Source organism: Geospiza fortis, unplaced genomic scaffold (genome assembly GCF_000277835.1).
Source record: "Geospiza fortis unplaced genomic scaffold, GeoFor_1.0 scaffold194, whole genome shotgun sequence".
Taxonomy (NCBI): domain Eukaryota; kingdom Metazoa; phylum Chordata; class Aves; order Passeriformes; family Thraupidae; genus Geospiza; species Geospiza fortis.
In genome coordinates, this window is record NW_005054322.1 from 1,571,975 (window position 1) to 1,590,354 (window position 18,380).

General features: G+C 38.1%; 1 protein-coding gene across 1 annotated transcript in view; it reads right to left on the reverse strand.

Annotated features, from left to right (window-relative positions):
* VWA8 (von Willebrand factor A domain containing 8) overlaps nucleotides 1-11,881 on the reverse strand; it is a 168,820-nt gene extending 156,939 nt beyond the window's left edge. The window contains exons 1-2 of the mRNA XM_031056817.1: nucleotides 11,812-11,881; nucleotides 1,542-1,672 (exon numbers count right to left, since the gene is read on the reverse strand). Coding sequence (XP_030912677.1) covers nucleotides 1,542-1,672; nucleotide 11,812 — 132 coding nt within the window. The 5' untranslated portion in view covers nucleotides 11,813-11,881. The remainder of the gene's footprint in view (nucleotides 1-1,541; nucleotides 1,673-11,811) is intronic.
* Nucleotides 11,882-18,380: the final 6,499 nt, after the last annotated feature.

Genomic DNA, 18,380 nt, shown 5'->3' on the forward strand with positions numbered 1-18,380 from the left:
TATTTTCTTATTTTGATTCAATGTGAGATATACTTAGAATTTGCTATCTTAAAGGAATAAAAACAATTCCCCCATGTATTTATAACAGATATTTCTGCTACTTCCATATCTGGGTTATCATGCATTCTGCTTAGGAAACAGATTCATAATTAAATGCTCTTCGTTCTTATTTCGCAATTAAAGATGTCATTGATTTAACAGATCTCTCTCAACAGGCAGCTTTCAACTACAGTTGTATGAAAAAAATAAAGCAAAGATATAAAACCCAATTAAAACTATTGTCTTTCCACTTTTGCAGTGCCTACTAGGTTACAAAGCCACCAATTCCTTTACATTGCAGGTAGATAGAGTTACACTTTCTTTTAATTAAAGGGGGGAAAAAGAGTGTTTTTCAACAATTAGCCCCGTGAAGGAATGCATAGTAGCTTTCAGAAACAGCAAACAGAAGTTTTCCAGGCTTATATATTTTCATTAAAGGCACCACTGCATGTATCATCCACATGGAAAGACCAGCCTTCACATAATTTTTTGGCTTGGCATTGAATCAGTAAGCAGCAGCCTTTCTAATAGATCTCAAGTGCATACAGTCTGTGGCATAAATAACAAGGCACATTCTGTATCCTATGCCTGCATATCAGGTGTTTTTCCAAGTCCTCTTTTTAGGTTGTTCCAAACTCTTATCATTTATTTTAAGGAATACATCAAACTGTCAAGTAGCACATCTGGTTTGCTAAATTAAAAAACCTTTTCTCCCCTTGACAAAGTTCAGAATCTTCTAGCTTTCTCCTCTGTGCTTTACCTCAGGGAGGTAGCCTTTGAATTAGTATCTTTTGATTTTTAAAGGAACGCCTGATCTTTATGACAACTGTTTATACACCTCCATTTGTGTTCCTTTTGCTCAAGCAGATTCCAGATACAGCTCACAGCAGACCTAGTTCTACCCACATCCCTTTTTGGGGCAGACATCCCCCGCCCCGATCATTTTAAGGGCACTGACTTTTTAAATGCGAAATTTTGTACATGGTGCTGCCATGGTTCATGCAGATGGCTGTAGGCAAGTCCTTCCCACATTCCAAGAGAGGATCATACACGCATCTACTCTTTCTAAACACTCAGAATAACTGTTCCCAAATGTTACTCAGAACACTCCTCTCCCAAATCCTTTCCTTCATTTCTTTTTTTATGTAATGAAGCAAAAACGATTTGTTGTCTGTAGCACAAGGCAGATATCTTAATCTTCTAACATACATAATGCCGAGAACAAACTGTTTCTCCATTTGTGATAGCATATGGTAACACAGTTTTCCAACTCTTTTTTTTTCCCCTGGAGTTTAAGCAGAAAAACATGTATTAAAATGTCTGTACTTTTTATTTGTCTGTAACAAAAACTGAGCTTTGGAAAGCACGTTTATGAAAAAACTTATTTACTTCCTAAGTAGCTTGCTGTAAGATTTTCTAGGACCACCTTTTACCATTTGTCTAGTATAAGAATGGCTGACATTAATAACGATGTCTCCAACACATTTAACCAACATACTCACCAGGTACTGCATGGCAATCGATCTCCGGAGAGGCCCAGGAGGCCCAATAAGAAAAACATCTTGGCCAAGAAGATCTTTCTGCATTATCCATCTTAAATGGTGGACTACAGACTGGGCCAGAGACTCTGTCACTTTGAAACACAGAGATAAGAGCACATTATTAAATTTTGAAGTGTTAGATACCCGGCCATTCAACACTTTCTTTGAGCTTATCTCCAAAATGAAAATACACAAAGCTGTACTGCCCTAATCTGGACAGCTGAAAAACAGAGAATTCCACACAGAGTTTATATCAGACCACTTAACTTACATATAAAAGTGTATACATCTATCTTACCTATTTTTTCTCTGCACAACTTCATCCTTCAAAAAAACAACAACCAACATAAACCAGAAAAACAGGTTGTGGATTTGTATTTCACATTAAATTGATCAACATAAAAACTGGCTTTTATTACTCAATGTTGAGTGGACTCCCCAGCATCAGTTAATATAATATAAATACATTATACAGTTACATAATATATTTACAAAATATAATTTGTAAAATATGTATCCAGTCTATATTCCCAACGCTTCTGTGAATTGTGAAGCTCAAAAACCCCAAAAAACTCTGATTACACCAGACTAAGATTAGTGTTCAGGGACAAACTTAATTTGCTATTTGCTTTAAAGATAACTGCATTCTTGTTTATATTTTAACACAATAAACCACAGAATTAAATTATCACGGAAACCCAAACTTTGCCCTATCACTACATTTATACCATATAGCTTCCAAAATCACAATTAAAAAAAAAAAATCCAAGCAGATCTATTTACTTCTATTAAGAAATACCATATGCATTAATTTAAAAACAATAACCTGATGATAATTAAACTAACTTTTATCACATGTATACAAATGTTGGCAGCACTGGAAAGCATCATGCAGAAACAGCACACTGAAGGAGCCATACATCACACTCACTGCCATACATCATCCTATCCCCAGAAAAGTCTTTCACACACTTCCCCAGCAAAGCCTGGCTCTTTCTCAGCCACAAGCAAAAAGCACTAGTGCAGGAGGAGAAGGGGAACATAAGCAAGTCAGGAGGGGGATTTATGAATGCATGGGTGTGTACAGCTGTTTCAGAACAGTCTGACAAGACCAACGATGAGCTTTGAAGCTGGAGGCTCAAGGGCCGTGACTGGGATGCTGAAGTGCACTAAGAAAAGAGGAAGAGGCCATGAAATCTGCAAACTAATACTTGGTTATTCGCCTTTTTTTCAGTGCAATTACTGGGTGCAATTAGAAGCCAACATTTACAAAAACAAGCCCCGGTGTTACATCTGATACAGGGGAACCAGTATGTGCAGGGCAGAGTTAAGGACAGCAGGCAATAGTGCCACTCAGTTCTGAAGGAGTTCAGTTCGCTGCTGAATCTTTGCAAACCACAATTAAAATCCATTTTTGTAAGACTATAGAAACAGCATTAAATGATTGTGTAAGAATCAAGGAAGATTTTTCAAGCATAAGGGAGATAAAAGAAAATTTTAACAAAAACTAACTGAAGCTTTTGGTCTTTGGTCTGGCACTCAGGGAATCCATTTGAAATCATCTGCTTCCAGAGAAATTTACAATATCCTTACTACCAATGTGAACAGAAATAGCATACACATGCAGGTGGGCAATCTATGCATTAGGATTGTCAGATTAATTGTAAACAAACATTTCAGGTTTGTCTTATTTTGTAGTTTTGTTTTCTGAACAACTGTCATTAGTGTGTCCAGGATTAGCTTTCACATATGGTGTGGTGAGATCATATGAATGTAAAATGTTTTCTTCTTCATTGCTGAAGTACTGTATTCCAAAAGCCATGCACATTGTACCACACACGGCTGGGCAAGTGCAAATCAATTCCTCACAGGGAATAACATGTTCCTTTCTACAAGATTTTAAAGGAAATTAGGGAAGCTCCTACTAGATATATTCTAGTAAATAAAGGGTAATAGATAACAGCAGAATAACTGCTGTGTCCAAACTTTGCTACTGGACAGGTATGGAAATTTGAAAAGCACCTACAAAGAAAAAGTATTATCTTAAAGGTACAATTAAAACTTTAGGACAGATCTCACATTGATTTTACTTCTACCTGGATGAAGCCAATGTGCCTCTAGTGTATTTCTACAATAGCTGGTCTCAAAAGAAGAAAAATACTTTGCTTGCAGTGGAAAAAAAAGCTTGGAACTCTTTCATGTCAAAATTTATGCACTAGAAGCACAGCAAAACCAGCTTTGACACAGCCTGACTACAAATGCCTCTGGCATAATTCTCATTAATATGTGAGCTATCTTTTTCATTTTTAGGATGGTCTCAAGAAAAAACTTGGCTCACACTTCATAACAGTACCATAAATAGCAACAGGACTTTAGAATGTTCAGCAGCATCTGCAAGAAAAACTACCATGTAAAAGAGAACATGAATGCAATGCATTAAAAAATGTAAAATCTTAGAATGTGATCCCCATGAAAAACCTTAAGGTATTTAAAGGCACTTATATTATCATTGTGTTTAAACAGTCCAAATGTACTCCGCAATAGCAATATATAAAAAATACAACTTACCGTCTGAGGAAGTCCTGCTTTTTTTGAGAAAAGGTCACAAAAGACAATTCTTCATTGATACATTTCATAGAAAAAGACTTCCTTGCTTCCCCATTCACATCATTCTCCTCACAAACAGATTACAGCTAGATCAATTATAATACATGTTTTCAATCACAAAGTAGCACATTGACATCTGGAAACTCAGTCAAAGAAAGCCTGTTACAAATGATGCCAACGATTCCAAGCTAGCATTCCCTACGGTGAGCTGTCAAGAGAGCAGCTTCCATTTGTCAGTTCCTTCAGTTCTAACATGTAATATCTGTACATTGTTCAGATAATAAACCTACTTTACTTCCCCAGTTGTCTTTTTAAAATTAGAAGAATCTAACATTTTCTTGTACATGCAGTCAGTGTTGAAGTTTCCAAAGCACAGTACGCTTTTCAAAAGCAACCTCAGATGCACATACACAGTATCTTGTACAGAATTTATATAATTTTGGACTACTTGTACTGTGTTCTCTGCATTGCAAGGCTTTTAGGTTTTCTCTAATATTACTTGAAAAAAAATCCTCTTTATTCAAGAGCTGTATATCAACTTTACCATAAGTACTATATAATAATTTTCTATGACATTTATAGAAGACAGGGCAAATTTGAGGAAAGCATCAGCAAATATATTACAACAATTTCTATTAATTACCTGATGAGTCAGGTAGCATCTAATGCAAACTGGGATTGTACAATCTGTTTAGTGGCACTCTGCTGATTTGCAGCAGTTAAATAGTAGGCCCTACATTCTTAATCTGCAGGATGGTGCATAGCAAGCCTCTGCAGTGTGTTCTCTAAGACACCATCTGGCACATGCAGGAGAGTAGTTGGTGCTACAATTTGCTATTCCTGTGTACCAAGGACTGACAGCAAAAGAAATTGCATTCTATTGATTTGTGATAAGTGATAAGCAGAACAGCACCTAGCAGAATCTGCACAAGCATTCCGTAAAGTGAGCAGCTGAAGCTGAACAGAGAAATCTCCAAAAAAGAAAAGTAAAAAACGTTTTAGATAGATTTGTAAGCGAATGCAGCAGCTGCTCTTGTTTGATCCACAAATCAGCTTTTGATAAAGCCAAGACTGAAATGGCTATGCTAGCCTCAGAAATATTCCAGTTCACTCATACTTGAATTCTTGGCACACTCACTGAAGCTGCAAGATTCATTGGAGATACCAGACATTATCTGCTGGCAATTCCTTGTGTCCCACCTACAGAAGAAATCCCATAAATGAAGTAGATGTGTAACTCTTCTTGCTGTTCAGACAGGTAAACTAATTCCCAAGAACACCTATTCCAGATGTGGTACAAAATACAGAACTCCTGTCCCCCTATGACTCTGGTCGATCACGTAATAACCAACAGGCACTTAGAAAACATCAATATACACAATTTCAGCAGAATAAAAAAGACCTCTGCATACCCTGAAATTTCATTACAAGGCACACCCCAAGTCTGAAAATGGCTCCTTCTTTCAGGAGAGCTAAAAATTAATGACAGGAACAAGATGTCTCTCTCATCTGAATACCAAGGGGTCCTGTGGCTGTCCCTGGCTGTCTGCAGTACATCCAACACAGGGAGCAGCACCTGTAAAACACAGCTAAGGGAGAAGGGACAAGGAAGGAGGTCTTTGTCTAAAAACATAAATACCTTTCAGAAAGGGAATTTTTATTTTTCTTTTTAAATGAGCTCACTGAGACTTACTTCACAGCTTTTTCAGGCTGGGGGACAATGAGGAAAGAGAGTGAGTTGGCCAGGACATGGTGAAAGAGGCAGCATGGCCAAGGTAGAGAAGGAGGCACTGCTACATGGTCTGCTTTCAGCTGCTGCCATTTAGCAAATAAAAACATTGCTGCTCCTCCCATTTAATGCTGATGCATAGAACCCAAAGAGTTCTCAGTCTCATAATGTGGTTACATCACAGACAGTTTTCACGGGAATACTATTTTTCCTCATAAATTTTTCATGGGAACACTCTTCATTCCAAAAATTTTTGGTCTTGCGGTGTTAAGGAAACAAGTTGCAAGTTTTTGCAGGGGCTTAGAAAGGGGGAAGCTACTTCTTGAATGAGACTGTAAGCTCATTTATCAATTCCTCTGAGTTGACTACTTCACAGGAAGGTGTCAGTTCTACACAGATAAATCATATTCTCTATCTGAGTAGAAATTAAAAGATAATATAAAGAAAACATGTAAAACTAAATAGCTTTCTGGAAGAAACCATAAATGGGATTCTGAAGACTAAGTTTCTCCCTGTGACACAAACATGGAATAAGTGAAACTATTCCTAGCTGGATGTACTACTCAGAAAAATATATAGTCAGAGCAGTTATCCATAGCTCAGACTCCAACTGGAGGGACATAGTGTGTCTGCTTTTGAGCACAACAGCTCAGGCCAGCACCAAAAAGTAGGAGAGAATCTAGGATAAAAACCAAGAAAAATTATCATAAGATATTTGAATTGAGTCTAGAAAAGAAATAACTGTTTTCCAATATGCAAGACAGAACCACCATGAAGAAAAAAAGTTCTCTGCATCAAGGCTATGCTAGATAGAATAAACCCCTGGCAACTAAAAGTGTGCCCCAAAAAACTAAAATGAAGCATTCCAACAAGCTTTTTTCACAAAAGAATCCTTAATTACTGGAGCAAAGTGTGCAGAGAAGTTCTGAAATCTACATCATGAGCACATTTTAAGAACAAGGAGGACAAACACCTCTCAGGAGTGGTTCAGATTCAGCTGACCTAGCTTTGAAGCACAAGGAACAGTGGAAACAACTCCCTGAGCTCCATCTAGACCTTCTCTGCAGGTTTCCATGTCCCCATGTTTGTCTGTGCCTCACTCAGTACAGACAAAATAGGGACAATAATGTAAAGTCTAGACCTCTACTGACAAAAAGCCCACTATTTCAGATTCTGGATGGGGTGGTAACACCCAAACAGCAGAACAGTTGGAAGCCTACATAAAAACTCAAACTGTTGAAATCATCATCATCTCTGACAGCAGACACCTTCCCTGAGGCTAGGAATGAAGAAATGTAATGAATGAAGTGTTTGTTAACATGAAATTACAGTCATCCTGCAACACAACCTGTCTCTAGAAAGTGTTGCACTCTGACATTCAGATGTAAAGTTAACACAAAAAAGACTGAGCACACATTCCAGTGAAAAGCTGAGCCCACTTAGAGCAAAAACTGAACATACATCAGTCCCAGCTTCAGTATGTGGCACATATGATCCTGTGAGGACAGAGATTATTACACACACAAACATTCTGCTTGAATTCCTCACAATAATTGCTGTTTCGTATATTTCAACTGAAAAAAACCTAAGAAAATTCATAACTTAATCCCTTGTATACACACATATCACTTCTGATCACACACTGGGGGGGGGTGCTCACATTGAGGACATCTGGCAAAAATGACACTGAAATTATTCTTCCACAATTCAATGCAGTTGCATGTAAACTCTCTTGAAGGCACTTGCACCTTCACAGAGCAGCAATGCTTTGTTGCAGAAGAACATCCCTTTTCCTGCCCTAGTGAGGATTTGCCATCATTGAACAAAATGTCCTGGAAGAGCTTTGTTGGGAATCATTTCATCAAGATTAATAAATGGCTAAAATGTCAAGTACATAGTCATTTTCATAACATTTCCAGAAACCATTAAAGAAAGCAATACACTGCCATGAACCACCCCTCTAAAAAAAGAGTGCATTCTTGCAATTCAAATTTAGATCTAATCTGTCACAGAAAGTGATACAAAGTTTCGCCAAAATATAATTAAAGAAACAATCTTGCTTTCAGACATGGTGAGACTTTTAAAATGTAGGGCTTATTTTTACTGATAAAAGAACAAGCAGTGCAAAAATAAGTGCCCTCTTTCTAGAATGTGTCAGACACAGTTATGACAGAAATCCCATTAATAAAATTCCCCTGTGCAGGACTCATTTTTACTTGTCACTTACAAAAAGAACTCAGATTTTATGTACCTTTAATTATCGTCTTCCAAGAAAAAGCAATTTGCCAACAACAGCAAAACAAATTAATATTTCACATTAACATACAAAATGGAGCATTTCATAGAGAACTTGCTAGGGACCTAGCAAAAAACCTGAAAAGCAAAGACATGGAAACATAGGGCAAGCAGCAATACCTACCCTATCCATTTCTGCAAAAGGTAATATGGTGCAATAAAGGAGCTAAAAATCAGTCTAATTTGGTACCACAAAGAAATATTTTGGTATCAGTTATGTGACAAAATAACAAATGTAAACTTTTGTAGGTACTTAATACATTTACATTCTTTACTGCGTAATGATTTTTTCAGATTTTAAGGCTATTTTTGAGCCTAGAAAACAATGCTGAGTTTAGCATATGTTATAATACACCTAAAATTTGCTGCAAATTATAGATATGCACTTTCAACATCACCACATTTTAACAAGGCTTTTATCTGGCAGAAAAACAAAAGCAGAAACGTATTTCACACAAATGATGAACTAGAAAACAATATCATATGCAATACTAGTAAATGAACTGCAATTGCTTCAATTCCTTCCTGCTAATTCTTTCTCCACTACAAATATTATGATGGCAGAGACCTTCTCAGGGATATTTCCCACTTAAGCAAATGATCTAATTATTTCTAGGTTTAGTTTAAAAGAAATCAGGTAAGTACATTTTTAATTTAATATTAACTACTAAAATAAATTTTCAGAATATATGATGTTTCAGTTTATAAATTAGTATACACATGCAATTCCTTCCACTTGGTTTACACCAAAACAACTTGTATCTACAGCAGTCATTCATACAGCAAAAAGAGAAGTACTCTTAAAAGAAGAAAAGAATCTGTTAAGGAATGCACATACACTCTCTAAATATCTCACATCATGATAATCAACATGAAGTCAATACAATCTACTTAACTCCACTACAGGAATATATCTTTGTTCTCCATAGTAAGATAACCAAAGAACTTAAACACTAAGGGTCAAAAAATTCCTAAGTTTAAATATATAAAGAAACTGCACTAAACTATTTGAAATACATTTTCTGCCATAAAATACCTTAGTATTCTACCTTACTTAATTTTAACTCATTTGATACTTAAGTTTACAAGCAAAATTTTGTATCTGAAGTAAGCCTTCTTACAGTACATGACTACTGATGAACAAGAGCATCCCAAGCATGACACAGGCTCCTTTCAGTCATGATTATTATTTTTTTTTAAAAAGAAAGAAACTACTAATAATACATATGTTCTAATGAGTGTTACTATTACTTGGTACCAGACTTATGTTAGTAACAAAAACGTTATTATGTGGTACCAGATTTTAGCTAAGATCTCATTATTCTGTACAGTTCCATGCTTAATAACTTTTTCACTATCCATTTGCAACCACTTTTTCTTATAGTCATTAAATAGAAAAATCTCTCTGATTCTACCAAATGCCTTCATAATTCTCTTACCTTCTCAGTCCAAAGAACTGAAAGAGATGTTAAAGTAACTTAGAGCTAACATTTAACTTGATAAAAAGTGCAGGTAGAACAAAATGTGTAATAGTGAAAAAGCATTGTTAAATTGTAATAGTGAAATGCATTGGTAAAGCATTGTTCTAATTAACACATTTCGTACAGCACAGAAAATGAGAAAGCAAATTAATCTACCAAAATTATAAATAAGGAAATGGATTAGCATAGACAACTGATGTCCTTGATGCAAAATGAGACAAGAGGCATACAAAATAAACAGTGAAAAGCAAAAATCTATTATTTAAGGAGCTGTAAAAAGTAATAATAGTGTGCAACATTTCTCAACTGTTTGGCTGCATTCCCAGGGAACTCACGAGGAATGGGATGTGTCATTACAGTCTAAAACAGAAACCCTTTCCTCATAGGCTACCCTGTAACAAGGGCTGGCACAGGACACTGGAAATTTTCGGTACCTTAGATCACCTGGTAGGAAAGCAACAGTGTGATGCCTGCTGAGTTATGAGACTTCATCAGCCCACAGTCCAGAGGCAGATCAGTGACTGGCCCATCAGACTACTGGCAGATTTCACACCAGTTAAATAATCAAAGCAAACAAAATCTTCCCCTTAATATTGCCCCCTCAACAACTTGATCTAGCTGAAGATGTTCCTGCTCTTTGCAGTGGGGGTTGGACTAAATGACCTTTTAAAGGTAACCTTTAACCAAAACTGTTCTATGTTTCTGCATTTCTGCTACACCTTTCCAAGGGAAAATATTTCTAAATTATCTAAACATGTCGATATTAAGAGTCTACTATCCCAGTTATTACAAAATCAGGAATCACAGAAACACAGAATAGTTGAGGTTAGAAGGGATCTCTTGATGTCAGCTTGTCCAACCTTCCTACTCAAGCAGGACCACCTAAAGCCTGTCTGATGAACTGCAGCACTATTACCCAAGAAAACAATATAAACTTTTTATATTGGCAGCTGTGCAGTGGCAAGTCTATTGTTGATATTATCAATGCCATTCTTCTGAAAAATAAACAAAACAAAACAAAGACCAGTGCCCCAGGAGTTTTCTTGATTCAAAATGCCATGTAATGAATTTAGACACGATCCTGGAAAGCAAATTCACTTGAAGTCAATGATTACACCCACTTTCCACCTATAGAACTGTGCAATGACAGTCATCAGGAGTTCTCAGAGCTTGTCTCTGTGTAAACAGTCGTATAAGACTTGCATACCCTTTTAGAACGCCACATGTGCTTGGTTTTGGTCTGCAAATTTATCTGAGTGGAAAAATCAGTTGTTAGTGGATGTTTTTTAACTTGCGTTCTGGATACCCAGCAGCCTAAATGTGAAAGTACTGAACAAATGGCAACTGATCGTTTTGGATCTTCAGGAAACATCTGGCCTGCTACTGAGAAAAGCCACAATGCAAACAAGTGATTCACTTGTGATCCATGGTGCAAAAGGAAAAGCTCAAGAAGCATGTATTCTCCATGAACAGTCAGGAAATAAGGATGGCTGCAAACCAGTGATGTCTGTAATAAGGTATCAAAAGATAGTGTGAATCAATTTTAGGTACATGTGTGCATGTTGTTAATGTGCATAGTCGTCTGCATATTTTCCACTTGACAGCGTTTTTCATGACTATGCAACTGACTTCTCATTACCTTGATGGATCACAAAGACCTGTATGTTTGCTGATAACAATTATGTGATGACCTGGGAATACTAAATATCACAGCAAAAAACCACCATACATGTGCAAACTGCTAGGATGTATAATCATATCACAATTGAACGGTAATTCTAAATGGCCACAGTTTAATGACTAAACAACTTGAGATTATTTTTAGAAGTAATCCCTGGATAAGAACCTTTTTTAGCAAAATAATTAAACATACACAAATTATTCTCTTACTGTCCCATTGACCAATGGGATAAGTTATATTCATAGTTAAGATTTCCTATACAACCAGCTGAACCAGAGATAAAGTAATGAACTAAGCAAAGACAGCCTCCCCCAAACTGCATGCTTCTTCAAAACATATTCCTTAGATAATTTCAATAAAGTCAGGAAGGTGACTCAGTGAATAGAAATGTTTTTAATAAAACCTTGAAACTCCCTCAAAAGGAAAGCAGATCCTTACTGTAGTTCTGTGGAACAAGTTCTGGGTTCTTCGGTGTTTTGAGTTTAAAAGACACATCTCCAATAGTGACAGTATCACCTAAAATAAAGAAAAGAAGCCTTTTAGTTCTTACATATTTAGATACTTTTAAATATTTCATGTCCTTAAAATTTAAATCATAGGCCTGGCTGTGGTAAGGCTGACTAGGCATTCACAAAGCAGCCTCCAACGTGTTTGTGGTTACTAATTAGGCTCTGCTGCTTGTCAGTACATCAGCTACCTGGACAATTTACATTTAATTAATATTACTTTTTCCTGTTTTTTTTTTGTTGCTGCTTTTAGAACCTTAAGCTGTTGGGAGCTATGGAAATCAAGCCCAGTGTAGAACACAATTCCAGCTACCACTGTTGACTTACTGAAATTAAAACTTTAGCATGTTTGCCTGTAGAGCTATCAGTGACAAACACTTGTAGGGATGATGATTTTCCTGAGTTTTCAAGCAGACTGGAACAGTATCTGTTAGTGGTACAAAGTGACATATTCATGCCAGTGGGCCCTTCCTGCACTCCCTGACCATATGGCTGCAGAACCTGACAACTTTCCAAAGTTTGAGTGGTCTCAAGCACTTGCTCTGGGTTTCAACAAACCTAAAGCATCTGGCCATTTTACTTAATGGTCTCTTCACTAGGACCTGCCTGTCTTATCTATCTTTCTGCAACCACAGGCTTGAATTAAATTGCAGGGCATGCCCTGTGCACCTTCTCATGGAAATCAAAAGTGAAATCTAGTCTTCAGTACAGAAATGGGCAAGCACCAACACAGCAGTAGTCACACTGAAAAACAGCACAATGCCCAAAACCCAGGAAAATGAGGCTTGGACTAATAAGAACACCAAAGTTTATTTTCTTTCAACAGTTTGGGTCCCACAAATGAGTTTAGAAGTATTAAGACCATGTAAATAAGATGGCTCCAGCAAAATGGCATTTTTCCTATTACTGTTGCTAAAGATAACACCACCTCCACTGCACTGTAGTGCATGCATGAGGATGAAGAGGATTGCTGGAGTAAGACTGCTGCACATGGGTATAGTTTTGCCACAACAAAACTTTGGAGAGTTTGGATTACATCTCCTTTCCATGAACTGAGGCCAAGTTTTGGAACTGTCTCATGTGTTTATGCTTTTCTAGAAGTGAGATGCAGAAAGTACAGAGCTTAATTAAACAGGGATCCAATCCTCTTGTAGACCTGCCCCTCGTCCTGTTCTGTCCAAGAGGACCCAATCTACAGTTGCCTATTGTCAGCACCATGAAAGAAGCCAAACAGTTTGGAAGACCAATGCTGGAACCAGAAAGGGACATGCTGGAGAAGCAGCCTGCCCAAATTAAAAGCGGCAACTAAAACTCCTCCCACACATGCAGTAGTGCTCCTTTCAGTCAGCCATGACTCTAGTTTTACACTCAAACACAGTACTCTTCCAGCATACCCAGATGTTACTGCTCATCTCACAGGACTGAGAACTCCCAGGTTCTGACATGGCTCACACAATTCAGGGGAAATGACTAGATTTATAACAGCCAGAGTAGAATCACCTACAGTAACAAACAGGAAGCAGTGAAGAAAGGCTTATAGCTGACTTCCTGCAAAACTGAAGGGCTTGACTAAAATTCAGAGACTGGGATTCACAACCCGACATACATGCCTGCACATGGGTCTTTATATTGCTTCTGGAGTCTAAACAATCAACCCTCCATTCTTCCCTAAAATATTGGCAAAAGGTAGTAAGCTGGTGATTGTTCCCACATTTTATGCACTACAATATAGTAAGTTTCATGCAACAATACAGTTGGAGCAATACAGCGCTCCAACAGCTTGCCAAAAGGGAGACACAGTACTGCCATATAAAAGGCAGACAAGGATCCATCCCTGGTTCTCAGGGTAAGCAGAACCAAGAAGTTCCCACTCATCATGCTAGAACTAAGCACACTTATCTGTGCAAGAGCCCAGAAGTGGAATGGTTCCAAACAGAGCTGGGCTAAGCTAAGAATTAGGCAGCTGTCTAGAGCTCCTTTTCTGGCCCTTGCTGAACTTTTGTTTCAAATGCACCAAAGAGTCCTGTGCCCTCTCCAGCCTGAAGTATTGAAACACAGTCCAAAAGAAAGTCCTGCAATAGTTTAGAGCCCTGGTCCTGACTCTGGGAACTCTTACATAAATTAAAGTCACTGAAAAATAGACACAAGAACTGCAGGGACTGAAATCTAGTCTTTGGCTATCCCAGTATTTTGCCCACTTCTTTGAGTTTTAAAGTAAGAAAAACTATTTTACTGACTAAGCATCATCTCCCTTTCCCTTTCTTCTACTGCAGTTCCAAGCTTTCCCCTTCTCACTGGGAAACAGCTAATAGGGATCATAGCAGGGCACCACGTTTTTGCCATCACACCTTTTTAATCTGGGCTACCCATGGTGATGGGATGAGGGGAAGCCACATGAAGAGTGGCTGAGGTCACATGGCTTGCTTAGCCTGGAGAAGAGGAGGCTGAGAGGAGACCTCACTGTGGTCTGCAGCTTCCTCATGAGGGGAAGGGCAGGGTCAACAACTGATCTCTTCTCTCTGGGGACCAGGGAGACATGAAGCCGTGTTGGGAGATTTAGGAAAAGGCTCTTCAACCAACAGTATGATTGGGCACTGGAACAGGCTCCCCAGGAAGTGGTCACAGCCTGACAGAACTCAGAAAGTGTTTGGATAATGCTCCCAAGCACATGATGAGGATTCTTGGGGCAAATTCCTGCACAGGGCCAGGAGCTGATGATCATTGTGGGTTCCTTCCAGCTCAGTATATTCTATTCATGTATGGTTCTATGAAAATACCTCCATGTTGATGAAAACACCCTAAGAGCCCACTGCTTCCTGCAAAAGTTGACATCTTTCTCATTAGCTCAGCCTGGAACAATAACATTTTAAAAAGAGCAGGTGGCCTTACATATCCCTAAGAAATTAGTGACAGTTTATTTTCTCAGAATTCCCCAGCCAACATTCAATGAGACAAGAGTATATGATTAATTAGCTCCTAGCTAAAATCACCTCAGCTCAACAGTCACATGCATACATTCCAAAACCCAGTAGGGCCAAAATTCCAAAACAACAAGATGTCAAACTTTTTCAATACATGGGGATGATAATAACATCTACAGGATAGAATGTCAATTACCTAGTTCATTAGCACAGTACTGAAAAGCCTTTGTTGATTTCCTACTATCCCTTAAAAAAAATCAAACAAATCAAAACCAAGTATTGTCTAGGTGAAAAATGAAAAATGCATCATTTCTGGTGGTATTTATGTCAGTCCATATCATGCTAACTCTTGATCAACACATCTAACCATGTTCATAAATCCTACAAGTATTCCAGACATCAATGGACCCTACAAAAAATGGACCCTTTCATGAAAAATGGACTGGGAGAGAACTATATGTAAGATGTGGTGAGAGCTGAGCACACAGGGTATTCAACTTTTAATTTTTTGTTGCTGCCTGGAGACAAATGTTGCCTCCAGCTTTCATCTGTCCAAAAAGCAAAAATATTAGCCACGTTTAATAGAACCTTAAGCAATAATAAACCAAGACAGCAAAGTCCATTTTCCTAGCTAAATGAGCACAGGAAGGATTAGCCCACTAATCTTATCATGCACTTACACCTGGGCTACATTTTCCCATCTCAATTTGTTTCTTCTGTAGTTGTTTAAAAACTCATGTTTGGTTACTCCATTTCCACTGCATTTCCAAACCCTTTGAACAGAGATGTCATTCTCGACAGGCTCTTTCTAGTGTTTCACCAGCTGGCAAGGAACTGATAACAGCCTGCTTGGTTAAATGGTGATGTTAAATCAGCAAAACCCATAATTTGAGCACATGTATCCCAAATTGTTTGACTACATGGCAAATTATGGAACAACCCACATATACTCCAACCCATTCCACAAGCTTCTCCCACACTACTGTGGACAAGAGCTATATCCACAGGATTTTGTGATGGAGACTTTGTAGGGTCTATCAGGCTTGCTTGGGCAAGCAGTGAAGATGTGCTTCTGCTTTCTTGTCTCCCTCAGAGAAAACAGTAACCTTAGATACCACCATCTTTGGGGAAAACAGTGGGATACAAGAAGTGCATAATATACACAAAGAAACATGGCTGCTGAAACAAAACAAGAGCCACATTAGCCAGAACCCAAAAGGTAAAGGGGACATCCCATTCATGGGGCGGACAGGATACAGACACAGGAGGTCTTCTGAGAGCCTATGCAACAGGGGTAAAAACTTGGCAGCACATAAAGACTGAAACCAGTGATACAATCCTGAAGAGACTCTCTGGAAAAAAAAAAGAAGATATGGGGCTGAAAACAGCCCAAATACATGCAATGAGCTCTTTCTACTGCATCTGAAAAAGACAGGTGTGAATTGCACCCTTGGCAATACAGAAATGCATACATGGACATATAGCTACCCAGTAATTGCAGAGCACTGAATGATACACTCTCTTCTTTAGAGCATTTTAGACAGAAGCAATATCATTGTCTGTATCTGTTTTTTACAGTAACTGAGAAGAGCTCTTCAGACAAGCAGGTCTATTTCTTCTACTCAGTCTGAATAGAAAGGCAGCACCTCCAGCTCCAAGCCCCCAACCCGCAGAGGAGGCAGCCGGAGGCAGGGAAGGCACTTTGGCAGGGGACCCCTGCATGAACACCCTGTGCTTTTATTCTCCCCCAGCATCTCCTACTCACTGCTGGCCAATATGGAACAGTGGGTTTGATGGACCTTTGTTCTGACCCATTGTGGATGACGTGATGTTACAATCTCAGTGAGAAGGCTTCCTGAACATGCAGTCTCACTACGCACTTGGCAGGTTTGACTGATCTTAACAGCTAGTTAGTGCCACACCAACTATCCCTCCTCACCTCTCCACCTTCCAAGAAGAGACTATTCCCTAATCTTACTATTTATTCCTCTATGCTGAAAAGAAAAAGCCACTGCTGTTTAAATTATTTGCAGCAACACTTGTCAGACTACACATCAAGAATTACACATTAAGAACTTAGAAAGTAGAAAGATGTTTTATTCTACTTGCCATTTTTCTGGTAAAAAAACACATGAATAAAAAAAGAATAAAATGAATACATTTGAAAAGGCTATTTTTAAATAAAGAAATTAAGAAAGCCTACTGTAAAAGAAAACAACCTGAAGAGATCTGTACATGTATTTAGGTTTTTGAGTATACAACACAAACAGTTCCAATCTCACGTGTAAATCGTATTTGTATTATCTGTGTTTTTGTAAGACACTACAATGAAACTTCAGAAACATTATGTTTTTAGGTTGATGAATTTATTGCCTTCTGGCCTCTTTAGTCCTGAAAATAGGTGAAATTAACACACTCTCCTTAGTATATTGCACATTCACTTGTACACAGACCATCCATCTGGTTTCAAGAGCCTGCAACAGCAAGAACATATTAAAACTGTGAAGGTGCTAAGCTCTGCTAATAATAATTTCAATATGATAAAACCATACCTGTTAAAGGAAAGTCTGAAATCTATATCATATTCAAATATGTATTTCCAAGTCTTAATTTCATTCTGATGTGAAGGAGGGAGAAAAAATTATGCTTTGAACTGGTATATATCCAGCACACTTCCATAAAGAAACAGACAAGAGTGTCAGCTCTTACTAATCCTTGAAGAGCTGACTTATTTTGAAGAAACAGAAATTATACTTTCCAGGTTTATTCTTTTTCCTTAACTTTGCCAAATACACTATTCAGGGAAGGGGAAAAACCGCAGCCCTGTAACTAACCTGTAACTTTCATAGCAGCTCTTATTGGCCGTCTTTATGGCTGCAAACATTACACTCACTGAGCAACACTGTTACCTATTCTGCACCTCATATCAGTATTGGGAACCTCTCAAAGACACGAATATGAGGGACAGAAACCTATTCCCTGCACTCACCAGGTTTAAGTTGGTTCCTTGACCACCAGTGCCTTCACACATCATAGAAGTGGAGCTCAGCTCCTGTCAACAGGATGATGCAGTCTGACAGCTGCTGCTGACTGAAATAGATGAAATGTTTACACAACAGAACCTATCTGAACTCAGCACAAAAATGCACTAAAGTTCTGGTTTTTTATGGGCAAAAGGAAATCTTTCCCTCTAAAAAGCCAATACAACTGCTCCAAACATAAAATTTGAATATTTCTCAATCTCTACTCAATGTTCTTTTTAAACCTTCTATTTTTTTAATTTTCAGGTTTGAAGCTAACATTAGATTTTTCAATTGTTTATTGTGGGCTGGCTAATGAGTGTCTTTACTGGTTACAGTCCAAGGTGTCATGAAACCAAAATCTTGGTATTTACTTGAGAAAAGTAACATTTTTACTCATTTTTCTGCATTAGTAAAAGATCAACAACGTGAATGTGAAATCTTATCTGACATTGCTCTCCGCTCTCTGGTGACCAGTGATAAGACTTGGGGAAATAGCCTGAAGCTGTGTCAGGGAGATTTTGGCTGGATATTAGGAAAAAGCTTTTCACCCAGAGGGT